This window comes from Ovis canadensis, chromosome 19 (genome assembly GCF_042477335.2).
Source record: "Ovis canadensis isolate MfBH-ARS-UI-01 breed Bighorn chromosome 19, ARS-UI_OviCan_v2, whole genome shotgun sequence".
Lineage (NCBI taxonomy): Eukaryota > Metazoa > Chordata > Mammalia > Artiodactyla > Bovidae > Ovis > Ovis canadensis.
Genome location: NC_091263.1, coordinates 25,242,491 through 25,267,551, shown reverse-complemented (window position 1 = coordinate 25,267,551; position 25,061 = coordinate 25,242,491). Strand labels below are relative to the sequence as shown.

General features: G+C 46.5%; 1 protein-coding gene across 3 annotated transcripts in view; it reads right to left on the bottom strand.

The window, feature by feature from the left end:
• The window catches only part of TRANK1 (tetratricopeptide repeat and ankyrin repeat containing 1), a 95,358-nt gene that overhangs the window by 35,375 nt on the left and 34,922 nt on the right, over window positions 1–25,061 (bottom strand). For all 3 annotated transcript variants that reach the window (XM_069561300.1, XM_069561299.1, XM_069561301.1), the window contains 6 exons: window positions 22,971–23,102; window positions 17,685–17,855; window positions 7,353–7,514; window positions 6,263–6,517; window positions 4,510–4,686; window positions 984–3,884 (listed from right to left, as the gene is read on the bottom strand). In XM_069561300.1, coding sequence (XP_069417401.1) covers window positions 984–3,884; window positions 4,510–4,686; window positions 6,263–6,517; window positions 7,353–7,514; window positions 17,685–17,855; window positions 22,971–23,102 — 3,798 coding nt within the window. The remainder of the gene's footprint in view (window positions 1–983; window positions 3,885–4,509; window positions 4,687–6,262; window positions 6,518–7,352; window positions 7,515–17,684; window positions 17,856–22,970; window positions 23,103–25,061) is intronic.

The following is a 25,061-nucleotide window of genomic DNA, read 5'->3' as shown; positions in this document are numbered from 1 at the left end:
ATTCCACAAGCCATATAGCACAGCAAAAAAAAAAAAAAAGCAGATACTTTATGCCAACTGCTTGGCATCATGCCTGGCACAGGGAAGAGGAATATGTGAAGCACAAATTAAAATCACCTGAGTTTGCATTATCTCCCACCACCTCCTACCACCCTACTTTTCTTGCTTCTTCTGAAAGAAAAGCTGCTTTCTTTCAGGATTAATGACTTGTAATTGGTGTATCATTATACATTACAGAAGCATGTGCTTCCAAAGTGCTTTAACAAAAGTTCTCAAGCAGTTGTTTACATGTTCCCCTGAAATGTTTCCATGTCATGGCGAACACCTTAAACTGATATTACCTAGAGGTTTATTTCCATTCAACCACAGCTTAAATCATCAACCTAAGAATGAGTAGTGGCATCTACTTAATTTATGGTTACTAAAAGGGGGAAAGCAGGGAAAATAGGAGTTTGGGATTAACATGTACACACTACTATACATATAATAGATAACCAACAAGGACATACTGTATAGGCACAGGGAACTATGCTCAGTATCCTGTAATAATCTATAAGGGAAAAGAATCTGGAAAATTCTGTATAACTGAATCACTTTGCTAGATACCTGAAACTAACACAACACTGTATATCAACTATACTTCAATTTTAAAAAAAAGAAAAAAAGGGGGATTCCCTGGTGGTCCAGTGGTTAGGACTCCCTGCTCTCAGGGTGGAGGGCTCAGTTCAATTCCTGGTCTGGGAACTAAGATCCCATAAGCCACATGCCACCCCACCCCAAAAGAGAGACAGAAAAGAAAAAAAAAAAAGCAGTGGCAAAAATCCTAAGATCTCTTGTTCATAAGGGTATTTACTAACAAACGCCAAAATACTGAAGTTGGCTCAGCTACAAGAGCCCAGCAAAACTAAGTCACAGCTTTCAAACCAGCCCAAGGTCAGTGCCAAGCACCTCCCCCATAAGGCAAGCCCAAGGCCTGGACGTACCGGAGTGGGACCTGTAGTTCTGGTACAGCTGGTGGATCTTCTTGGGCTTGCGCACTGCGCACTGCTTGTCCACAGCGTTCCTGCTGGCGTAGTGGAACAGGGAGCGCAGGTCGCTGAAGCGGAAGGCCACGCCCTTCATGATGCTCTGGGCCGTGTCCCCCGTGAGGAACATGGCGTTGGGGTCGTTGATGCATTTCATCAGCAGCGCCAGCTCGGCTTGGGTGAAGTCCTGGATCTCATCACCATAGAGCTCGTGGATGGACCACGGGAGGACCTTGAGCTTCGACAGCCTCTCGGACAGGTTGTACAGAACATCCTCATCATCAAAGTACCCTTTCTGAGACCTAATCTGCTGATACAGGGAGAAGAGGCCATAGATTTCGCTCCGGTCTTCCTTGAAATTGGGGCACCGCTTCCGCCCTAATTGCTTATATGCTTCTTCCGTGAGTCTCCCCCCGGGGCAACTGAGGGCCTCAAAAGACCCCTTCAGAAAAGATTTTATTTCTTTCCAGATCAGGGCAGGGTTGTGGGAGGTTTTCCCTTTAATCATTTTGGGCCATATCTCATTGACGAACACCTCAAATGTCACATACACCCGGGGGTCGCTGTCGCTCGGGCGCGTTTCCACAGTTTTTTCCTCCTCGCAGTAGTCCCCATCAGCCTCAGCCTCCTCCTCCTCCTCCTGCCAGTTGGTGATGGTCAGCTCTTCCTGCGTGGACCAGCCTACGATGGATCTTTTCAAGCTGCCATCTTCGTTTCTCTGAAAAAACGGTTTGGGCAGAGAAGCATCAAGCAGGAGGAGCAGCTGCTTGGAGGTGACAAACAGGGGAAAGTTCTCATCCCTGAGATCCTGGAGCTTGTGGACATTGGGTTCCAGCGGTTTGTAGTGACTGGTGGCCTTGGTAGACTTGGAAAGCTCCACGAAATTCCTCTGCACCTCCTGGCACAGGACGTGGTTCTTGGTCACGAAGATCTGATGTAAGTGCTCCAACTCGGGGGGCTCTTGTGGGGCAAGTTCTTCCTCCCCTTGGCCGGGCCCTCCTGGCTCCCCACTGGCTCCCTCTGCGCAAGCTTCACTTTCCTGCTCCTCCTCTAGGCAGCCCACTGTTCCCTCCTCCACGGATCCTCCCTCCTCTTCCTCCTCCCCTTCTTCCTCTTCCTCTTCTTCCTCCCCACCCAGACCCTCCTTTCTGGGTTCCAGTTCCAACCTTCGCTTCAGCCAGATCTGCTTTGCCAGCAGCGGGCTCTCCGCCTGCTGGGCTTTCTCCCAGTAGCCGTGGAATTTCTTCCACAGCCTGTAGAGGCAGCAGGTGGTCTTGCCCGTGCCGCTGCGCCCGATGAGGATAATGGGTTCCAGCGGCCTGGGGTTGAGGCCGATCACGGCGTACTCGAGCTCGCCCACCCGGAACGGGTACTCCACCGTGGCCGTGGTGTCGTTGAGGATGTTGGAGGCCATGTTGGTGCTGAAGCTGTGGAACTTCATGATGTTATATTCTGTCTCCACCGCGCTGGCTGGGGGGAAGTACTCGGGCTCGGCGCGGGCCCCGCCCTTCTCGGCCTCCGTGTCCTCCACGTAGCAGCGGGGGATCCGCTTTTGGATTTTCATACTGGCGGACACCTGGCCCTTGTTGATGCCCTTCAGCTTCTTGCGCAGGATGCAGGACAAGCCCCGGTTGTAGGCGCCGCAGATGGCCTGGATGGAGCAGGACAGCTTGTTGTGGTCTAAGACGATGTCCCAGATTCGTATGATTTCCGTGTAGACCCGCCCGGACTTCTCGGTGGGGTGCGTGCTGCGCTCCGCAGCCATGATCTTCTCGGGGTTCTCGCTGCACCGCGGGGAGAAGTCAATCGCTAGCTCCCACAGCATCCGGGCCGCCTTGTCCAGCTTGGCCTCGAAGAGCTGGATGCTTCCTTTCAGGTTCCTCAGCCGCTTCCGCAGGCCGGGAGTCCACTCACCATTGCCCAGCTTCTGGATGGCGAGGATGATTTTCTTCTTCATGACCTTGGTCATGACCTTGCTAGACAGCTTCTTTAGCATTTCTGAAGTGCACTCAATCTCCCACGTCATGTTCTCAAAGTCCAGGAGGCAGATGTCCATCTCTGACACGCTCCAGTCCTCCTGGTCGTCACTGCCCTCTGCCTCCCTGCTACCCTCGGGAAGGAGCCCCGGGGCCGAGGGGCCTGCCTGCACACGTCCCTCCGCAGCCTCCAGGGCTCCGGGGTTGTTCCCGCTGCAGTCAGAGCTCTCTGCTTCCGGGGCACCCTGCAGCTCTTCTTTCTCTCCTTCTGTGACAGCTCCTGTCTCTAGAGTCTTGAGGCCCTGGGGACAGTCCTCCGGGAGGGATGAATTCAATTCCAGCTGCTGAATCAAAGCCGTGATGTCCTGCACGAGGCAGTCTCTCCGAGAGCAGGGCCTGGCAGCCTCAGGCTCCGGCCTCGTGGCCTGGGCATCGGGAAGGGTCTCCCAGCTGTCAGGGACCCTGGCTTCTTTGGGTGGGGCTCGCACAGCGCCCAGCAGCAGCTTGGAGGAGCCCTTGACCTGAGCAGTGTGAGCAGGGGCTGCCGGGCGTGGGGGCTTCCCGGGGTGGGCAGTGGTGTCCTGCCGGCCCCGGCGCCTGCTCTCCATCAGGGCTTTGTTCCAGGCCAAGAGCAGTGGGTCGTTCTTCTTCACGCGGTGCCGCGCGTCTTTGCCTTCCTTGTTCTTCAGGTTGAGGTTGATGTCAAACTTCGCCAGCAGACCTACCAGCTTTCCTGTGCGTTTGAGCATGCCTTTCTGGAAGAGGATATGCATCAGTGTGTTCCCGTTGCTGTCCTGCACATTGGGGTTGAGGTAGGAAAACTCCTCTGGCTTGGACCAGAACAGATCCAGCAGGTGGCTGAGGAAGTTAAAACCGATGTCAGCTGAAAGACACAAAAACCCTGTGAGTGTTAGACAGCTATTCTGGGGAGCAGAGATGCCAGCTGGGGAGGGGAGGGGTCTTAGAACACAGAACTTCCCCAAGCATTTCATAACCCAGTGGTTCTCAACTGGGGCCAATTTGCTCCCCAATGGACATGACACTGTGTCTGGAGACACTTTTGATTGTCACAGTTTAGGAGGTGCTTCTGGCATCTAGTGGGTGGACATCCCACAAATGCACGGCATAGCCCCAAAACAATGAATTATCCTGCCCAACTGTCGGTAGTGCCAAGGCAGAAAAACCCAGAAATCATCTTAACATTCCAATAAGATCTTTTACGTCAGGACCCTTGAAATGATGTAAACAAATGAAAAGTACGTGCAGCTATGGATGTCCGACTTTGAAACATAAGAATCTTCTTCATCAGCGCACACTGACCATTCACAGTGATGGTCACTCCTTCCCATTGAGCTATGGGTGAGGGGCCAAGAGACAGGGGCTTGGCCAAGAGATAGGGCTTTTCCAGATCGCTGGCTTTCCCAGTAGGAAAGACCAAAGGCCACAGCATCCTTTCTAATATCCAGTTTCGTCCTCAAGAAAAAGACTGCTGACAGAATGAAGCCTACCTTTGACATCTAGAAAGATGTGGAGCGCAGCATGCAAGGGAGTGTCACCTTCCGTGAGAGAAATACTTCGGGGCTCTGCACCCTTGGTCAAGAGGAGGAAGGCCAGGTCGAAGTCCTCATGCTTCATGCACACAGCGAGCGGCGTCTCCTGGCTGCCCTGGAGACCCTCCAGCAAGGCTGGGGGAGGCAGACAGGACACAGTGAGCCACATCCCAGGGGTGGGACCATTTCTGCCCTTTAGTCTAAAGTAAGAAGGGGTGCTGACCCCACTTCCAAGGCCCTCCTGGCCTCGTCTCCTTCCCCGTCTCTCCAGCTCCCTCTCCCATGCTGCAGCAGGACCACTGTCAGCACTGTCCTGGAGTAGGGCCGGTGTGAGCGACTGAACTCCCGGTGTCTGTCCAACCCTCGCCGTGACCCACACTCAGTGACCAGGACGTGAGCAAGCTTCCCACTTCCTCTGCTTCTGTGAAGCTTCTCCCCGAGAATGCCCATCGGCCCTCATTTATCATGTTCCCTGACATGTCCCCATGCGCACATCACCTTCTTTTTAGCTCAGTCGTTTCCCCTCTGCACTGCAGGCTCCCCGACCTCCACCCTCTTTGGACCTGCAGCCTTCCTGCACTGCTTGCTAGCAGCCATGAGTTCACTCTCCATCCTTGGGCCCTGGCACCTGACCCCAGGGAGGCCTTCGATAAGTGCTTGCTTCATCAGGAACAAAACAGGAATTCCACAACTGCCATGGTTTTTGGTCAAAGATAGTAAGAGTCCACGTCAGGAATGGGTTTGAAGACATTAATAGGCAACCTTCCATCTATCTCTTGAAATCCATGGGTAAGGCCAACACTGGAAAGCTTTGTAAGGCTCTCTGAGAGCTGGGACCAGTGTGGCATCACTTCCTCTGAAGGTGATTTCCCTTAAACTGTGAGGCGGGTGGAAAACCATGAAGCCAAGGCGCTCTGCCCAGATCCTGCATCCATGAACACATGGAATATTCAAAACAGCCCTGAGAAAGGGGGACTATTGTCACTCCCATTTTATAAATGAGGAGATGGAGGCCAGTTCGTAGTGGCCTTAGGAAGGGGTTTTGGAGGGGTGGAGGTGTAGGGAGAGGAGGCTGGTGTTTCCAGATTAGCTTTAAATAAAACCGGATCCAGCAAGCTGTCTGCACGCTCCAGACACACATCCAGCCAAGTGTGACTGTGCTGATGAAAGTGGCAGATGTTTCCACCCACCCATTATCTGGCCGTCTCTTTAAAAACAAGCATCACAAATCCCCATCATGGATCAGGAAAGAACACCGCCAAGTTTGACAAGGACCCACGCAGCGTATCAAGTGCAAGGAATGGTCCAGCTGAAGGTCAGGAGGAAAGGACCACTGTGGCTGCACCAGGGCTGACGCCCCTCCACAATCCTGACGTTTCTCACACAGAATACAAAGGGAAGGGAAGAATTCACAAAAGTGCCTTGACCTGATCACTGCTTCCAGTGAGAAGATATGGAGGAGAAAGAGAATGAGGCGGAAGGAGAATCCGAGGGACTTCCCTGGTGGTCCAGGAGTTAAGACTCCATGCGCCCAATGCAAGGGGTGTGGGTTTGATCCCTGGTCAGGGAAAGCCCCACGGCAAGGCCAAAAAATAAATACATTTTTTCAAAATTAAAAAGGAGTGTCTGAAATCAAGTGAAAGCGCCGTAACCTGCGGCACTTGGACTCCCCAGGCTCGACGCCGAGGCTGACTCAGCATCTGGGACTCACCTCCATGGTCTATCAGGCGGTCCAGGAGCACGGTCCTCCGCTGGTCCCAGGCCCTGAGGTGGGGGAGGATGGCACAGAGGTCGAGGGTCGAGAGGTCGCAGTCTTTGATGAGACAGTCCCCGAGCGGCGGCTGCCCGCTCACCTTTCGGGTCAGCAGCAAAAGCACTTCGGGCCATTTCTGTTTTTCCAGTAAAAGCTTGAGGAAGGTGTTGGCACAGTCGCGGTCAATGTCATAGACCAGGTCAGAAGGGATTTCTTTCAAAAACAAGAACACACCACACTTGGAAAAAAGGTTCCTGTGATTTCTGTCCCCAGCCACAACCCTAAAGAGAGGGACATCACTGCCCCAAGTTACAGGAAACCATAGACAAGTTCTTAGTTATTTCGGCCGTGCTACTCAATCACAGGTGAGCCGCAGTGACGGCACTCGCCAGTGAGCTTTTTGAGAAGGCTGGAAATACCCAAGGAGTGTACAGTCTTAGCCAACAGAAAAGAGAAACATCTGTGGTATTTTAAGATAGGGACTTCCCTGGAGGCCCAGCGGTTCAGAGTCCACCTGCCCACGCAGGACACATGGGTTCGATCCCTGGTTCAGGAAGACCCACATGCCAAGGGGCAACTAAGCCCATCTGCTACAACTACTGAGTCCATGTTCCACAAGAGAAGCCTCCGCAAGAAAAAGGCTGTGCACACCAACTAGACAGAAGCCCCCGCTTGCCCCAACTGGAGAAAACCCGAGTTCAGCAAAGAAAGTTCAGCACAAGCAAATGTTTAGTTGTTTAAACACTCGTTTAAATAAAGTTTACAAAAAATGAAGAAATAAAAAAATGTAAATAGATCACATATGCAAATTCCAGGAGGATGCATGAGAAACCAATAACAGAGGTTGCCCTAGGGAAGAGATTTAAAGACGGAAGTTCAAGAGGTGGATGATCCACTTTTCACTGGAGAATGTTCTGTGTTGTTTGAATCTTCTCCATGTAGATCATGACATTTATTTTTTAATCAATTCTTAAACAGGACGGTAGAAAAGAGTATTAAGGTGCATAGAGCATCTTTGAACACAATTGAAGGTTGTCAGAAACCTTACCTTGCAAGGAAGAAAGGAGGCGCAAGAACCTCTGAACCAGTTCATGCTTCCAAAAGTTTTTCTCCAACAAGTGACTTCCTGAGTTCATGTTTGTCACCAGCTGCTTGCAGACGTTCCGGAAAATGTCCCCCTCGTTAGCTGGTCCCTCACCAATGCTCAGTTCTGCAAAACACCCCCAGATGCTTCTTGTGACTTCAGAGATCACACAGGCATAGATTGCAAAGACGATCACACCTCTCCACCCCTCCATGTAGCCAGGCAACTGCAGAGCACCTGTTCCCCCCTTCCACCACTCTAGCCTAGCTTCATGACCTGCTATGACAAGGAGAATGTAGTGATTGTGAGTTTTGTGCCAGTGTTGAGCCTGAGCCTCAAGAAGCCTTGTTTAGTTCCATTCAGGTCCAGGCTAGATAAGAAACATCATAAAACAAAGATGAATCAACCCAGTGGTCCAGACTGAGGCACCACAGATATGAAAGAGCCCAGTCAAGATCAGCAAGAGGCAGACACTTGAAGAAGTTCTGTTACAGCTATGAGAATAGCCCAGCCTCAGTGGCTGAGCTGTAGGATCATGAACTAAATAAGTGCTTGTTGCTTTAAATCCCTAGGTTTGAGGGCTGTTTCTTAAGTAGCAATGGATAACTGATACAACAGTTCAACGATATAACAGCAGGAGGGTAGCTTACTGCAGCAGTAACATCCAACTACACACCAGCCACCCACACATCTAATTGGAAAGTGGAAAAAGCCAGGAGTAAGGAGCCAGCTCTCCAGCCAAGAGGGAAGACACTAACTGCTCAGTTCAATTTACTGAGAAAGTAGTTATGATTAGAAATCATCCAATAAAGGAAGTCTGAAAAGGGGCAAATGCTTTATTTGGTATCAGATTATACACTCAAAAAGCCCTTCTGGTTAACATGGAATCTTACTAAACAGATCAATCAGATGTGGGCTTTTCACACCTGGCTTAAGTACTATCATGTGGTGAAGAGGTGAATGCATGTTCAATGTCATGTTCTAACAGAAGCAGGGACACTTTAAAGGAGATGGAAAAATAAAAGCATCCCATCAGTAGTCAGACCCCACAGCAGACCCCAAGCCAAAGATTTGTGTGCAAGCGGTTCAAGAAAGAAGAAACCAGTGAGGGTGGGGAGGAAGCAGGCAGGCTGTCCGCCCCACGGTTCCCTGGGGGATCTGGAGTGAATCATCAGAGCTGCGCTGTCCAAGGCAAGGGGAATGGGCTTTCAGATTCTCGCCTCTCTCTGCCACAGTCCACAGCCTGCCTTGAGTGAGTGAGTGAAAGTCGCTCAGTTGTGTTGACTCTTTGTGACCCCGTGGACTATACAGTCCATGGAATTCTCCAGGCCAGAATACTGGAGTGCCTTTCCCTTCTCCAGGGGATCTTCCCAACCCAGAGATCAAACCTAGGTCTCCCGCGTTGCAGGCAGATTCTTTACCAGCTGAGCCACAAGGGAAGCCCAAGAACACTGGAGTGGGTAGCCTATCCCTTCTCCAGCGGATCTTCCTGACCCAGGTATCAAACTGGGGTCTCCTACATTGTAGGTGGATTCTTTACCAACTGAGCTATCAAGGAAGCCCTCAGTTCAGTTCAGTTCAGTCGTTCAGTCGTGTCCGACTCTTTGCGACCCCATGAATCACAGCACAACAGGCCTCCCTGTCCATCACCAACTCCTGGAGTTCACTCAGATTCACATCCATCGAGTCAGTGATGCCATCCAGCCATCTCATCCTGTCGTCCCCTTCTCCTCCTGCCCCCAATCCCTCTCAGCATCAGAGTCTTCTCCAATGAGTCAACTCTTCGCATCAGGTGGCCAAAGTACTGGAGTTTCAGCTTCAGCATCATTCCTTCCAAAGAAATCCCAGGGCTGATCTCCTTCAGAATGGACTGGTTGGATCTCCTTGCAGTCCAAGGGACTCTCAAGAGTCTTCTCCAGCACCACAGTTCAAAAGCATCAATTCTTCAGCGCTCAGCCTTCTTCACAGTCCAACTCTCACATCCATACATGACTACTGGAAAAACCATAGCCTTGACTAGACAGACCTTAGTCAGCAAAGTAATGTCTCTGCTTTTGAATATGCTATCTAGGTTGGTCATAATTTTCCTTCTAAGGAGTAAGCGTCTTTTAATTTCATGGCTGTAGTCACCATCTGCAGTGATTTTGGAGCCCCAAAAAATAAAGTCTGACACTGTGTCCACTGTTTCCCCATCTATTTCCCATGAAGTGCTGGGACCGGATGCTGATCTTTGTTTTCTGAATGTTGAGCTTTAAGCCAACTTTTTCACTCTCCTCTTTCACTTTCATCAAGAGGCTTTTTAGTTCCTCTTCACTTTCTGCCATAAGGGTGGTATCATCTGCATATCTGAGGTTATTGATATTTCTCTCGGTAATCTTGATTCCAACTTGTGTTTCTTCCAGTCCAGCGTTTCTCATGATGTACTCTGCATAGAAGTTAAATAAGCAGGGTGACAATATACAGCCTTGATGTACTCATTTTCCTATTTGGAACCAGTCTGTTGTTCCATGTCCAGTTCTAACTGTTGCTTCCTGACCTGCATACAGATTTCTCAAGAGGCAGGTCAGGTGGTCTGGTATTCCCATCTCTCTCAGAATTTTCCACAGTTTATTGTGATCCATACAGTCAAAGGCTGTGGCATAGTCAATAAAGCAGAAATAGATGTTTTCCTGGAACTCTCTTGCTTTATCCATGATCCAGCGGATGTTGGCAATTTGATCTCTGGTTCCTCTGCCTTTTCTAAAACCAGCTTGAACATCAGGAAGTTCATGGTTCACATATTGCTGAAGCCTGGCTTGGAGAATTTTGAGCATGACTTTACTAGCATGTGAGATGAGTGCAATTGTGCGGTAGTTTGAGCATTCTCTGGCATTGCCTTTCTTTGGGATTGGAATGAAAACTGACCTTTTCCAGTCCTGTGGCCACTGCTGAGTTTTTCAAATTTGCTGGCATAGTGAGTGTAGCACTTTCACAGCATCATCTTTTAGGATTTGACATAGCTCAACTGGAATTCCATCACCTCCACTAGCTTTGTTCGTAGTGATGCTTTCCAAGGCCCACTTGACTTCACATTCCAGGATGTCTGGCTCTAGATGAGTGATCACACCATCATGATTATCCGGGTCGTGAAGATCTTTTTTGTACAGTTCTTCTGTGCATTCTTGCTACCTCTTAATATCTTCTGTTTCTGTTAGGTCCCTACCATTTCTGTCCTTTATTGAGCCCATCTTTGCATGAAATGTTCCCTTGGTATCTCTAATTTTCTTGAAGAGATCTCTAGTCTTTCCCATTCTGTTCTTTTCCTCTATTTCTTTGCATTGTTCACTGAAGAAGGCTTTCTTATCTCTTCTTGCTATTCTTTGGAATTCTGCATTTAGATGCTTATATCTTTCCTTTTCTCCTTTGCTTTTCGCCTCTCTTCTTTTCACAGCTATTTGTAAGGCCTCCCCAGACAGCCATTTTGCTTTTTAGCATTTCTTTTCCATGGGGATGGTCTTGATCCCTGTCTCCTGTACAATGTCACCAACCTCCTAGAGGCTATGAATCTCAGGCACTTCTGGTTTGAAGGAGCCTGAGCAAAGCAGGCTCCATAAGCCCTTAGGTTGTTCTCCTTGAGAACAAGCCTTAGTGTGGGCTGTGCGGAGTGAACCCCATCAGGGAGCACACAGCAGTGGGAGGGACCCAAGCAGAGCTCCGACACCACCTGCTGTGCCTTCTGATACACACCTCGCTCGCCTCTCAAAAGGCTGGGTCAGAGAGCCAGAAACGCGAGCACACACACAGCCACTTCCCGGGCAAATCCCCGCTGCCTTCTAATCAAGAGACTTTCCAGTGCCAGAGAGAAGCAAGAGCACTCTGGCACTAACCTCTAGAAAAAAGGAAGTGGAAATCCTTGGCACGGGAAGACCCACTTCACCTAAGCAAGCAGCCGGCTCTGAGGCAGAGAACATGAACCATGTGGTGTAACAGTGACTGAACAATACCACTGGGCCTGGCATCCCACCTTCATCCTAGAATGCCTCTGAAGACACAGAAAACTGTGATAACGCACAATCAGGATGGAAACCTGGCCACTTGACCCCTGCCTCCTGCCTCAGGGCATCATTCTTCCACCAGGGCAGTTAGTTTAGTATAAAAGTCATTTGAAACTGAACAGAAAGACTACCAAGCTTGACAGCAGAGGCAGTTAGATGCAGTTGTATAATAATGCTTGGCTGTGTGGTTCAGGATAAGTAAGAAGGTGGTTATAGACCAGAGAAAGGTACAGAAATCAGGCAAGAAACTAGAGAGTGATATCAGCCACACAGAAGAGCATAAAAGGAAATGTGCTGAAACACTGACAGTGGTAGCTGTGTGTCGGCATCTCTGGGTAGGTACACGTGATTTATCACTCTGAACTTGTCTGCTTTTTCCTGAATTTTCTATAAGCTTAAGAGAGAGAAGAAACTTTAGGTTATAAGGTTGTTCATACATTACAATCACAGGTTTTTTTAAAAAAGATGACTATGTAAGTAATGAACAACCAAAAGACTAGATAAAAATATGCCAAAGTATAATTACAATAAAGTTTTGTTTTTATTTTTATTTATTTAAAAAATGTATTTATTTTTCTCTTTTTTGGCTGCTTCCTAAGACATGTGGGATCTTAGTTCCCCGACTAGGGATCGAACGTGTGCCCCTTGCAGTGTAAGTGTGGAATCCTAACCAAGTCCCTCTGTGCTTATATAAAATGATATTTTTACAAATTTTCTACAATGGTCATATTTAATAGATATATACAAGCAGATTCAAAATTAAAAATTAAAAGAGATCTTTTAAAGCTGCAGTAGTGCTCAGCTGTAATAGTTCTTGTTGTGTATGTTAGTTGCTCAGGTGTGTCTGACTCTTTGTGACCACATAGATTGTAGCCCATTAGGCTCCTCTGTCCATGGGATTTTCCAGGGAAGAATACTGGAGTGGGTGCCATTTCCTCCTCCAGAGGATCTTCCTGACCCAGGGATCAAACCCACATCTCCTATGTCTCCTGCATTACAGGCAGATTCTTCTTGTTAAAAAACCAGAAATATATCATTTCAAAAGGAGACTTTGCTTTCGTAAGAAATCTTCCTTTCGAGTTAAAAAAGATGAAACTGACAAGCTTTATTACAAACACTTTATCAAGTGAAATTTATGTAGCCATCCCATTTTCATAAAAGAAAATTAAAATATATCAGTGTAAATGCATGGAATAAGAGTAAATGACTAAATCACAACTATATTAATGTTTCCAGGCAGGTGGGCTTATGAAGAATATTTTCTTTTTTTAAAAAAGAATCTATTGATTTTATAATAAATAAAAAGTATCATCAATATCGCATGCCTTCATTTACTGAAAAAGAGGGCATTTTGTGGTGCTAAGCAACTCGAGGTTGACACACCATGGCCTCTGAGTCACAGGCTCCATCTATGGGGGAAACGCACACAGAGAAGGTCAGAATCCTCTTAGTCCTGGGCACGAGGCACCTTCACAGAGCAGAAAGCAGCTGGTGCCTCGGGGAGGACCAGAGAGAAAGGCTTCAGATGCCTGGATTTATTCTCTGAAAAGCCATGCACCAGTGAATCAAAGGAAAAGTCACCACCAACCGAGAACAATGACAATAGACGCGCCAGTCTCCTAGGTCCTGACAGCAGTCCAGCTGCTCGAGAAGGTGGACATGCCGCCATCTAGTGGTTGTCCTGAGAGGCAGAGAAAGACAGGACCCCGACCTCTCAGGTTCACCCCGCCCCCAACCTCCCTACCGCCCTGTGGGCCCTGCCTTCCGCTGGCAGCTAGTGAGAAAGGCCCTGCCCTGAATCTGCTGAATCAAAATCTGCATTTAAAAGGCTCCCAAAGGATTCACGTGCACGTTAATGGAAGTTCTTATTTAAAGAACAGCAGAAATCTTCACCAAGACCCTATATTTCTCAGGCTTTCTCACCTACATGCAAAAGCCACCCAAAGATAACCATCTCCATTTTCATCAGAATGGGGCACAGTAATAGCCAGAAAGAGCCAAAGGTGAGAACATCTTTTATCCTAGCCTATATCCTAGCTTGTTCATCTGGGCACACAAGCTAGTGTCCTAAAGATGCTTTACTCAGGACCACAGATGTGAAAAACGAAACCCATCAAGTGGACTTCCCTGGTGGTACAGTGGACAAGAATCTGCCTGCCAATGCAGCGGACATGGGCTCAATCTCTGGTCCAGAAAGATTCCACATTCCTCGGAGCAGCTAAAGCCCCTGCACCACCACTACTGAGCTCGTGCTCTAGAGCCTGCGAGCCCGCAGGTCTCACCGCCTGAAGCCCCTTCGCCTAGCGCCTATGCTCTGCAACAAGAGAAGTCACCACAATGAGAGGCTTGTGCACAGCAGTGAAGCCCCAGCACAGTCAAAAACAAACAAACTGTTGTTGTGGTTTAGTTGCAAAGTTGTGTCTGACTTATTTGTGACCCCATGGACTGTAGCCCACCAGGTGCCTTGTCCATGGGATTTCCCAAGCAAGAATACTGGAGTGGGTTGCCATTTCCTTCTCCAGGCCATCTTGACAACCCAGAGATACAAACTCACATCTCCTGCATTGGCAAGTGGGTTCTTTACCACTGAACCACAGGGGAAGCCCTAAATATAAATAAATGAATTTTTAAAAAACCCCCCATCAAGTTAAACTTAGGTCAGGAACAAGGGTACCAACCCCTAGGGAGCATCTCTTCCTAAAAATAATGCCTTCCATTGTGCCCACTAACGTGTGAATGGGGAGAGATTAAAATCCATACAATCTTCATTTTTATGAAGAGCTACCTTCATTCCCACGGCCCCAGGCCCTCCTTCTGCCCTTCCCCCCTCACTATCTTCTCAACTACTACTCTGCACAGAAAACCATTCTGGGTTAAAGTCTAAAGTGACCCTGTCCAATACAGAGGCCCACTAACTTAATTACATAAAAATAAAGTTAATTAAATAAAATTTCAGTTCTTCAGTTGCTTGTTGTTGTCGTTGCTAAGTGGCTCAGCCATGTCCGACTTTTTGCAGCCCCATGGACTGCAGCACACCAGGCTTCCCTGTATTTCACTATCTCCCAGAATTTGCTCAAACTCATGTCCACTGAGTCGGTGATGCCATCCAACCATCTCATCCTCTGTCGCGCCTCCTTTCCCTCCTGCCTTCAATCTTTCCCAGCATCATGGTCTTTTCCAATGAGTTGGCCTTTTCACATCAGGTGGCCAAACTATTAGAGTTTCAGCTTCAGCATCAGTCCTTCCAAGGAATATTTAGGACTGATTTCCTTTAGGATTGACTGGTTTGATCTCCTTGCTGTACTAGGGACTCTCAAGAGCGTTCTCCAACACCACAGATCAAAAGCATCAATCTTTGCTGCTCAGGTTTCTTCACAGTCCAACTCTCACATCCATACATGACCACTGGAAAAACCATAGCTTTGACTAGACAGACAAAGCTTTGTTGGCAAATGATGTCTCTGCTTTTTAATATGCTGTCTAGGTTTGTCATAGCTTTTTTCCCAAGGAGCAAGCATCCTGTAATTTCATGGCTGCAATCACCATCTGCAGTGATTTTGGAGCCCAAGAAAATAAAGTCTGTCACTGTTTCCACTGTTTTCCCATCTATTTGCCATGAAGTAATGGGACCAGATGCCATGATCTTAGTTTTCTGAATGTCGAGTGAGTGGGTGAAGGAATCCTGTCTGTGTGTATGTTGAGGGTGGAGGGGTCAATTTTCCAGGAGGTGGTGATGAAAACAAACCCCACTGTGGCCAGGTGGAAGACAGCCTATTCAAAATGACCTAAGCACCCAAAATGACTTAGACATGGTCCAGACATCATGGATGTTCGTGCCCCCCGCCCAGAGAGGAACTGGGACTCTAGCACTCATCTTTTCCAAGCTCTTCTGACCTTTGCTCTCCCTCCTTTCACCTGAAAGATTTCTTCTTCCCCGCACCTGAAAGCTTGCCTGATCATTGCTGGGGAAATTAAATCCCAGGAGATAAGAGGCAAAATAGTCTTCCAGACTCAGGGGAAAACGATAAAAACAATCGCCCCTTCATGTTATGTTTCTGTGTCTAAGAACTGCCAACAGGCACATCCTCTTTTAGGGCCCCCTTCCCAATAGTACAGCTGCTTTTCTAGACGGCCTCTATGTGCTCAAAGCAATAGGAAAAGACTAGGTTTCACCACTTCTCTGACCGTCTCTTTGTTTTCTTAGGAGGGCTCGACTGCCATGTCATGTCAAACTTCAAAAAAATACAAGCGTGTGCTTTTCTCCTTCCTTGTAAATCTAACATATGGAAGATCCACTTAAAAATCCAAAGGAGGATAACAAAGGGAGGGAGGGCTGGGTAAAAAAATCCTCGTGGATACCTATCATCCCACACCCAGCAGAGCCCCACTGATTTCTATCTCGACGTCTGAAAGATGCTCAGTCCTCATTTTATCCACTTGATGATGATTCCCCTTCTGAATACCTGACGAGGCCTAGGAAGTACTGGACTCCTTGAATCCATACCTGCTAACAGGATCCAAGGAGTTTTCAATCAATGGCAGAAAAAGAAATGATCCTCCTGAACATAAAACAGCCAAGAAATCCTATCTACTCTATGACGTGACCATAGACTCTAGAGTAACAACAGCAACAACAAAGATAGCAGCAGGCGCGTTTTCCTGCTTCTTAATTAAAGGAAGGGGGCCGGGATACTTATATATGCACACAAGTTTTTAAAGTAAAAAAAAGAAAGAAAGAAACAGAACCAGATAGAGTTCTTGGAAATTAAAACTGAGTTTCAAATTTAAAAAATGCAATAGACAAGCTAAATTATAAAAGGAAAAGCTAAAGTCCTAACGATCTGGAAAGAAAAAAAAAGAGAGAAAGCATTAAGGAGAGCAGAGGGGGAGTGGTGAAAGTGGTGGCAAAGAGACAGTGGAAGGAAACAAAAATGATAGAAGATCATTTCCCTGAGCTAAAAAAAAGTTAGACTAAAAGGGATCGTAAGGTGCTAAGCAAGAAGAATGAATAAGGACCCACACCTAGATACAGCCCAGGGAAATTCCAGAACTCTAAGGACAGGAAATTCTAGAAGGGACAATAAATAAGACTGACATCACTTCTAATCAGTAATGGAGGCGAGAATACAAAGTTGTGAGGGACAAGGTTTTACAGCGTATTTCACAAGTCCAAGAGGTCACAGACTGTCACACACCAGAAACGGCTGCCGTTAAACTGCGACACGTCACTGATCATGAAGCACAACCCAATTCAAAGACGGCAAAATGTGGGGGGAAAGTGCAACTGAGGATCGATGAAATGCAAGGCCTAAATGCAGACCAGTTCTCAAGCTAAGGACAGAATAAAGACATTTTCAAAAACCCTGTAAGTCTGCACATCTCCTCACTGAAAAACTTAATGGAGTTGGTACTCAGCAGAGCAAGAGAGAAATCTAGACAGACAGCATGAGCCACAAGTGCTGCATATGAGTGCAAGAACTAAAAAAAGCATATGTGTGCTGGGGCTACAGTCTAAATAAGAGTCTAAACAAACCTAAAATCATTTGTGTGTACTGATACATCTGTACACACACACACATACAATGATGTGTTTGTATGCTTCACCAAACTAGGATGCTTAGAGAGTATAATATTTCGAGAGCAAAGTTTTCAGGGCATTTGATGATTCTTCTCATTGGGTGCAATATGCGACTAGTTGTAGAAATCATACTTCCATATACAGGCAATTTAATGTGTTTTCAAATTTTAGAATCAGTCTATAGGTGAAGCACAGAAAATCAAGAATTAAGGAACAGAATGTAAATGGCACAGATCTCTTTACTAGGCAAAATTCAACAAGGGCTGACTTGCTGCGTTTTATCTTTATAGCAGTTAGTCCATAGATGCTATCCAAATTGACAGATTAAGAAACAGAATTACAAATGTACTTTTAACTGTTGTCTGTGGTTGTTTCTCAGAAGTGGGCTTGATTTTTGTTATCTCCTGTTCTGATTTTTTTCTTTTTTACTATGTGCACGCATGGAAAAGAAAAAAGTCACGCTTACTGCCCAAGGGTAGACTTGGCCAAGTTCCTAGAATGTAGTAGACACTTTTTAAATAACAGTTGTCTCATTCTGTCTTTCAAAAAAAGCACGCAAGCTTTCCAAAGACTGGGAGGTCTCACTTTCATCTTCATGTGCTAAGACAAGATATACTGATTTGTACCTAATTTCACAGAACCAGTTTTGCCCCCTCGAAAAAGTTAATTCCCCGGAAGCTGTACCTGAGAGGTCCTTAGAACACGCTGCCAGCTTTTCCAAGTGGCTGTTGATTTTGTCAATGGCTCTGAAGTTCTTGTTCCTCTTCAGCACATCCACAGCAGACCGGGACTGTCGATCCACCAGGGTGGGGTCAGCCCCAAAGCCCAGGAGCATCTGTACATCCTCTGTTTGCCCTAGAGCAGGCCAAAGTGAGAAGGGGGGGTTGTCACGGTTTCTTCCATAAGGAGATGTCCCCATGAGCACACGTCCGCCCGGTTCCCAGCCTGAGCTGGGGCAAGGGGACCAGAGTCCCTCTGTTTACAGAAGCTGAACTGCTGGCCTTGGGCAATCCAGCCGAGTCCCCGGAGCCAGGAGTCCTATGTGGAGTGGGAAGGACAATAGCTTTTAAGAGGTTCAGAAGTGCACTCCTCTCTACCTTTCTCCCATCTCCTTGGCAACAAGCAAGGAGAGGGGGACTCTTGTTACTAGGCAACAGTTACAGCTGTAAGGATGACAGCAAGCTGTGCCTTCAGATTTCTTTATTCCTTAGAGAGGAAACAGAACATACTTCCAAAAAAAAAAAAAAACAGTCTGGGGACAAGAGAAGAAAGTGGCAACTGCTTTTGCACCAGGGTTTTCTTCACTGTTTGAACCTTCGTTAACCCCACCTCTGGCTGCTGGCTCCATTTGCTGCTGTAACATTTATTTGCCAAGCATCAAGGGGTCTCTGTGATCACAGATGCAACTGTTTTCAGAATGTAACAGGTATATTCCTGGAGGTACGAAGACTTATGTGACCACCGAGAGTTACAAGAATTAGTGCCTGATTCCCAGCTTCCAAACACTTGCTTTCTGACAATTAACCACCTTGACAGAGCACCTCTACACCAGGTACCATCCTGCTTGTGATGCTGTCCTTTCCCATCTCCCCACTCACAACTGCTCGCCTCTCATTTTACAAAAATAAGGCAAAATTTAAAGAGTCATACTTCTCACCCATCAAGTATCGCACTGTGAAAGGCAAAATTCTCAGATCCTGAGACTCTCAACCCCTGGTATACACACACCTTCTCCCAGTTATCAATTTAATATTAATCTAAACTCTGCTGTGATGAGACTTTGCAAATGTATTTAACTTCCCAAAGCAGTTGACCTTAAGATGGGGAGATTAACCTGGCCTGATCACCTGAGCCCTAAAGGTCAAAGGTCTAGAGGTCAGAGATGGAAGAGCCCAGAGATTCAGAGTATGAGGGATCTGATGCACAAGAAATTCTCCCCTGCTGCTTTGAAGACAGAGGAGGCCGTTAGACAAAGAATGCGTGTGGTCTATGGAGACTGACAGCAGCCTCTGGCCGACAGCCAGCAAGAAAACGGGGCCCTCGGTCCTACAACCCCTTCATGGATCACAGCCTTGTCGTGGAGAACAGGCTTGCATAACTCAGTGAAGCTATAAGCCATTCTGTGCAGGGCTGCCCAGGACGTATGGGTCACAGTGGAGAGTTCTGATAAAACGTGGTTCACGGGAGAAGGGAATGGCAAACCACTCCACTATTTTTGCCACAAGAAACTTGTGAGCAGTGTGAAAAGGCAAAAAGATATGATACCAGAAGATGAGCCCCCCCAGGGCGGAAGGTATCCAATATGCTACTAGGGAAGTAGGGTAGGCAATTACTAATAGCTCCAGAAAGAATGATGAGGCTGGACCAAGGAGGAAATGATGCCCAGCTGTGGATGAGATCACCACCTCAAACGTGGTGGTGAAAGTAAAGTCCAATGCTATAAAGAACAATGTTGCATAGGAACCTAGAACTTTAGGTCCATGAATCAAGGTAAATTGGAAGTGGTCAAGCAGGAGATGGCAAGAGTCAACATCAGTATCTCAGGAATCAGTGAACTAAAATGGACAGGAATGGGCGAATTTAATTCAGAGGACCATTGTATCTACTACCGTGGACAAGAATCTCTTTGCAGATATGGAGTAACTCTCATATTCAACAAAAGAGTCCGAAATGCAGTACTTGGGTGCAATCTCAAAAATTACAGAATGATCTCTGTTCATTTCCAAGGCAAACCATTCAGTATCACAGTAATCCAAGTCTAGGTCCCAACCAATAATGCCAAAGAAGCTGAAGTTGAACAGTTTTATGAACACCTGCAAGACCTTCTAGAACTAACACCAAAAAAAGATGTCCTTTTCATCATAGAGAATTGGAATGCCAAAGTAGGAAGTCAAGAGATACCTGGAGTAATAGGCAAGTTTGGCCCTGGAATAAAAATGAAGCAGGGAAAAGGCTGACAGTTTTGCCAAGAGAACACACTGGTCATAGCAAACACTCTCTTCCAATAACACAAGAGATTGACTCTACACATGGACATCACCAGATGGTCAATACCAAAATCAGATTGATTATATTCTTTGCAACAAAAAATGGAGAAGCCCTATACAGTCAGCAAAAACAAGACTGTGGCTTAGATCATAAGCTCCTTATTGCAAAAATCAGGCTTAAATTGAAGAAAGTAGGGAAAACCACTAGACCATTCAGGTATGACCTAAATCAAATCTCTTATGATTATACAGTGGAGCTTATGAATATATTCAAGGAATTAGATTTGGTAGACAGAGTACCTGAAGAACTACGGACAGAGGTTCGTAACATTGTACAGGAGGTGGTGACCAAAACCATCCCAAAGCAAAAGAAATGCAAGAAGGCAAAGTGGTTGTCTGAGGAGGCTTTACAAGTAGCTGAGAAAAGAAGAGAAGCGAAAGGCAGTTGAGAAAGGGAAAGATATACCCAACTGAATGCAGAGTTCAAGAGAACAGAGAGATAAGAAAGCCTTCTTAAGTGAAGAATGGAAAGAAATAGAGGAAAACAACAGAACTGGAAAGACTAGAGATGTCTTCAAGGAAATTGGAGATATCAAGAGAACATTTCATACAAGGATGGATATGATAAAGGACAGAAATGGTAAGGACCTAACTGAAGCAGAAGAGATTAAGAAGAGGTGGCAAGAATACACTGAAGAACAATACAAAAAACATCTTAATGACCCAGATAATCATGACGGTGTGGTCACTCACCTAGAGCCAGACATCCTGGAGTATTAAGTCAAGTGGGCCTTAGGAAGCATTACTACGAACAAAGCTAGTAGAAGTGACGGAATTCCAGCTGAGCTATTTCAAATCCTAAAAGATGATGCTGTGAAAGTGCTACACTCAATATGCCAGCAAATTTGGAAAACTCAGCAGTGGCCACAGGACTAGAAAAAGGCCAGTTTTCATTCCAATCCCAAAATAGGGCAATGCCAAAGCATGTTCAAACTACCACACAATTGCACTCATTTCACATGCTAGCTAGGTAATGCTCAAAATCCTTCAAGTTAGGCTCCAGCAGTGTGTGAACCAAGAAATTCCAGATGTTCAAGCTGGGTTTAGAAAAGGCACAAGAACCAGAGATCAAACTGCCAACATTTGTTGGATCATAGAAAAAGCAAAGGAATTCCAGAAAAACATCTACTTCCGCTTCTAAAGCCTTTGACTGTATGGATCACAACAAACTGGAAAATCTTTAAAGAGATGGTAATACGAGACCACCTGACCTGCCTCCTGAGAAACCTGTATGCAGGTCAAGAAGCAACTGTTAGAACCAGACATGAAACAACAAACTGATTCAAAATTGGGAAATGAGTACAACAAGGCTGATGTTGTCACTCTGCTTATTTACCTTATATGCAGAGTACATCATGCAAAATGCTGGGGTGGATGAATCACAGGCTGAAATCAAGATAGCCAGGAGAAATATCAACAACCTCTGTTATGCAGATGATACGACTCTAACTGCAGAGAGATGAAAACTAAAAAGCCTCTTGAGGAGGCTGAAGGAGAGTGAAAAAGTTGGCTTAAAACTCAACAATCAAAACACAAAGATCATGGCATCTGGTCCCATCCCTTCATGGGAAATTGATGGGGAAAAAGCGGAAATAGGGACAGATTTTATTTTATTGGGCTCCAAAATCACTTGAGGACAGTGACTATAGCCATGAAATTAAAAGACACTTGCTCCTAGACAACATATTAAAAAGCAGAGACATCACTTTGCCAACAAAAGCCTGTCTAGTCGAAGCTATGGCTTTTCTAGTAGTCACGTATGGATGTGAGAGTTGGACTGTGAAGAAAGCTGAGGGTCGAAGAATTGATGCTTTTGAACTGTGGTGATGGAGAAGGCTCTTAAGAGTCCCTAGTACAGCAAGGAGATCCAACCAGTCAACCCTAAAGGAAACAACCCTGAATATTCATTGGAAGGACTGATGCTGAAGCTGAAGCTCCAATGCTTTGGCTACCTGATGTGAAGAGCTGACTCGTTGGAAAAGACCCTGACGTTTGGAAAGATTGAGGGCAGGAGGAGAAGGGGGTGGCAGAGGATGAGATGGTTGGATGGCATCACTGACTCAATGGACATGAGTTTGAGCAAACTCCGGGAGACAGTGAAGGACAGGGAAGCCTGGCACGCTGCAGTCCAGGGGGTCACAAAGGGTCAGACGTGTCTTAGCGCCTGAACAATAGTCCTACAAACACAAGGAACCAGATTCTGCCACAATCATGGGGGCCTGAAGGAAGGCCCAGAACTCCAGATGAGAATGCAGCCCCAGTCAATACCTTGATTTCAGCCGGGAGAGATTCCAAGCAAAACAGTCAGATCACACTGGACTAGTGACCTATAAAGTAGTGAGCTAATAAATGAGTGTCACTTTAAGTCACTAAGTTTATGATGATCTGTTACACAGTAGAGAGAACCAATGCAATTACCAAAGTTGCCCCAAAGGTGGTGAACATGCCTGATTTCCAGAGTACCAGCCTGAGGGAAGATTAAGTAGCTGGCAAGCCCCTTTGAGAAGGCATCACGACCCACGATCCTCCTATCTTCTTCCGCCAATTTTTTTTTTTATCTTTCATAACTACTTACAGAAAATTTAATATACTTAGGTTGTTTTAGTGTTCTCTGTAGTAATAATAATTTTGTAATAATTAAATCCAGAAAAAAATTAATACTTAGTCTGGAGTCACAGAATTTTTTTTAATTTAAATCTATGTAAGTAATTTTTCTCCAGAAGAGTTATCACTAGGTAAGACTTTCAAGCACAAAACATATCAGAAAAAACTTTTTTCTGAAAAGCAAACTGAAAATAAAAAAAAAGGGGGGGGCGCATAATTTGATATTTTTGATTATTAAAGCCCGTCACGGGATGGAATAGGTACAGTGGTCAGTCGTGTGGGTTCCCTACCCCTGAGTCTGAAAGGTGCTGCCACTTACGCTTGGTGAGGTACCCTGGGGAGTGGGCGGCAACCACGTGGAGGACAGTGCAGCCATCCTCATCCTTCTGGTTGATGTGATCTTTCAACTCGGGCTTGTAGTCCATTAACCACCTGAAAAGATGGCTTTCCCCTGAAGGAATGAATGACTGGTGTTATTTCCAACAGACCAGAAAGCAGCAAAGCAAACCGCGGTGCACACCAAGGGAGTCCAAGGGGGCATCCAGCGTTCACTGTCCCTGGCCACACACAGGCGTGGAGACAAGAGTTTGTGTGTCGGTGTTTTTTCTTTTTCTATTTTAAAAACCTGTGGCCACACCACGCAGCATGTGGGATCTTAGTTCCCGGACCAGGGATCAAATCTGTGACCCCCTGCATTGGAAGTACAGAGTCGTAATCACTGGACTGCCAGGGAAGTCCCAAAATGTGTGTCTTGAAAGCACAAGTCACAGGAAGTTATTCACAGAAAACTTAAGTTCAATTCCCTAGAAGCAGAGCTGTGCTTACTTGCTCCGTCGTATCCAGCTCTTTGCGACCCTTTGGACTGTAGCCCACCAGGCTTCTATGTCCATGGGATTTCTCAGGCAAGAATACTGGAGTGGGTTGCCATTTCCTCCTCCAGGGGAATCTTCCCGAACCAAGGGGTCAAACCCATGTCTCCTATGTCTCCTACGTTGCGGGCAGTTTTTACCCACTGAGCTACTGGGGAAGCCCCACTTCCTAGAAGCACAGCCTGTGACAAGGATTCTCGTATGTGTAATTTATTGGCAGAGGGAGCTGGGGAGAAAGAGAGGAGGGAAGCAAGCAGAGACGCGGCCTCAGCTGAGCGGCCTTCAGCCTCCACCCACAGGGAGCTTGTGGGTCAGGAACTGCACCACAGCACTGACCCACCTTGAGGCAAGTGCTCTCCTTCTGTACCCCAGTGGCAGTCAGTCGAGAGCTACAGACCCAGCCCCAGGGAGGGAGGGGGTGCCTACTGGCAAACAGCAGCTCACTGGCGAACAAGGCAGCTGTGGTGCAGCAGGAGATGGGGGCACTGGTCACAGAGGACCAGGGCAGGGCACCCACAGCTCCCCACTGCATGTCTATAGATAGGACAGAGATTTCAAAGCCCTCTCCTAGATTCCTTCCAGTGGGTTCTGAAAAAGCCGCACAGTTCTGCTAACTCTGTGGACACCATTTGTCACCATGTCAGAGGTTTCCTCTGAGAAGAGAATCAGGCCTAAATGCGAAGACTTGATCTTTTCCACACCTGCCTGTAACCACAGGAACAAACTTAAAAAGTAGACACAGAGAGGGACTGTGACTGTCATACCCAGAGACACTCCTAATTTGAAACTGGGAGCATTGGATTAGATTGCTTTTATTCAGACTTTATACTTTTAAATAATTTAGTCACCAAAATGTGTGAAAGTAAATGCTCGTATGGATTCTCCAGTAGATAAAATGCATAATGACAGGGTAAATCTGGCTAAAGCAAAGATGGTGGCTTAGGTCTTTAAGCCCCTGGCCGTGCCAGTACTATCCTGAGAAGATGCTACAGCCTAGAAAGGGAAGACAGTGTAGACAAGTCCTCTTGGTTCCTTCTGGCTCTAAGATTGTTTGGGTCAGTGTCCAACACTGATGCTTTGAAGACAAAAAATAACAGGTTTCTATCTAAGGTATAAATGTGGATATTGTATGTGTGTGTGTTTTAATGATAAAAAATATTTTAAAATTGAAATCCTACAGCCAGGTGATAAAGAGTAAAAATGCAAGAAAGTTCATATATATATATATATATATATATATATATATATATGAAAACAAGATTACTTAAAAAAAAAGCAAAAAACAAAAAAAAACCAACAAGCCAACTGTATCAGCAATAGTCAATTTTTACCTTGGGATTCCCCCCACATACACATTAGTTGGTCCTCTGGTTGAGAGGGAAAAATGAACTCGGAAAAAGACCACAGCTGACTTAGCCAGCAGGAAGAAATTCCACAGCTCCCCTGAGAGCTCTGTCCAGCAAAGGCTGTCTGTCCCAAGGCCCATTTCTGAATCCCAGGGCCCCAGTCTGCTGCCAGCATCTGTCTGAGAACACAGAATC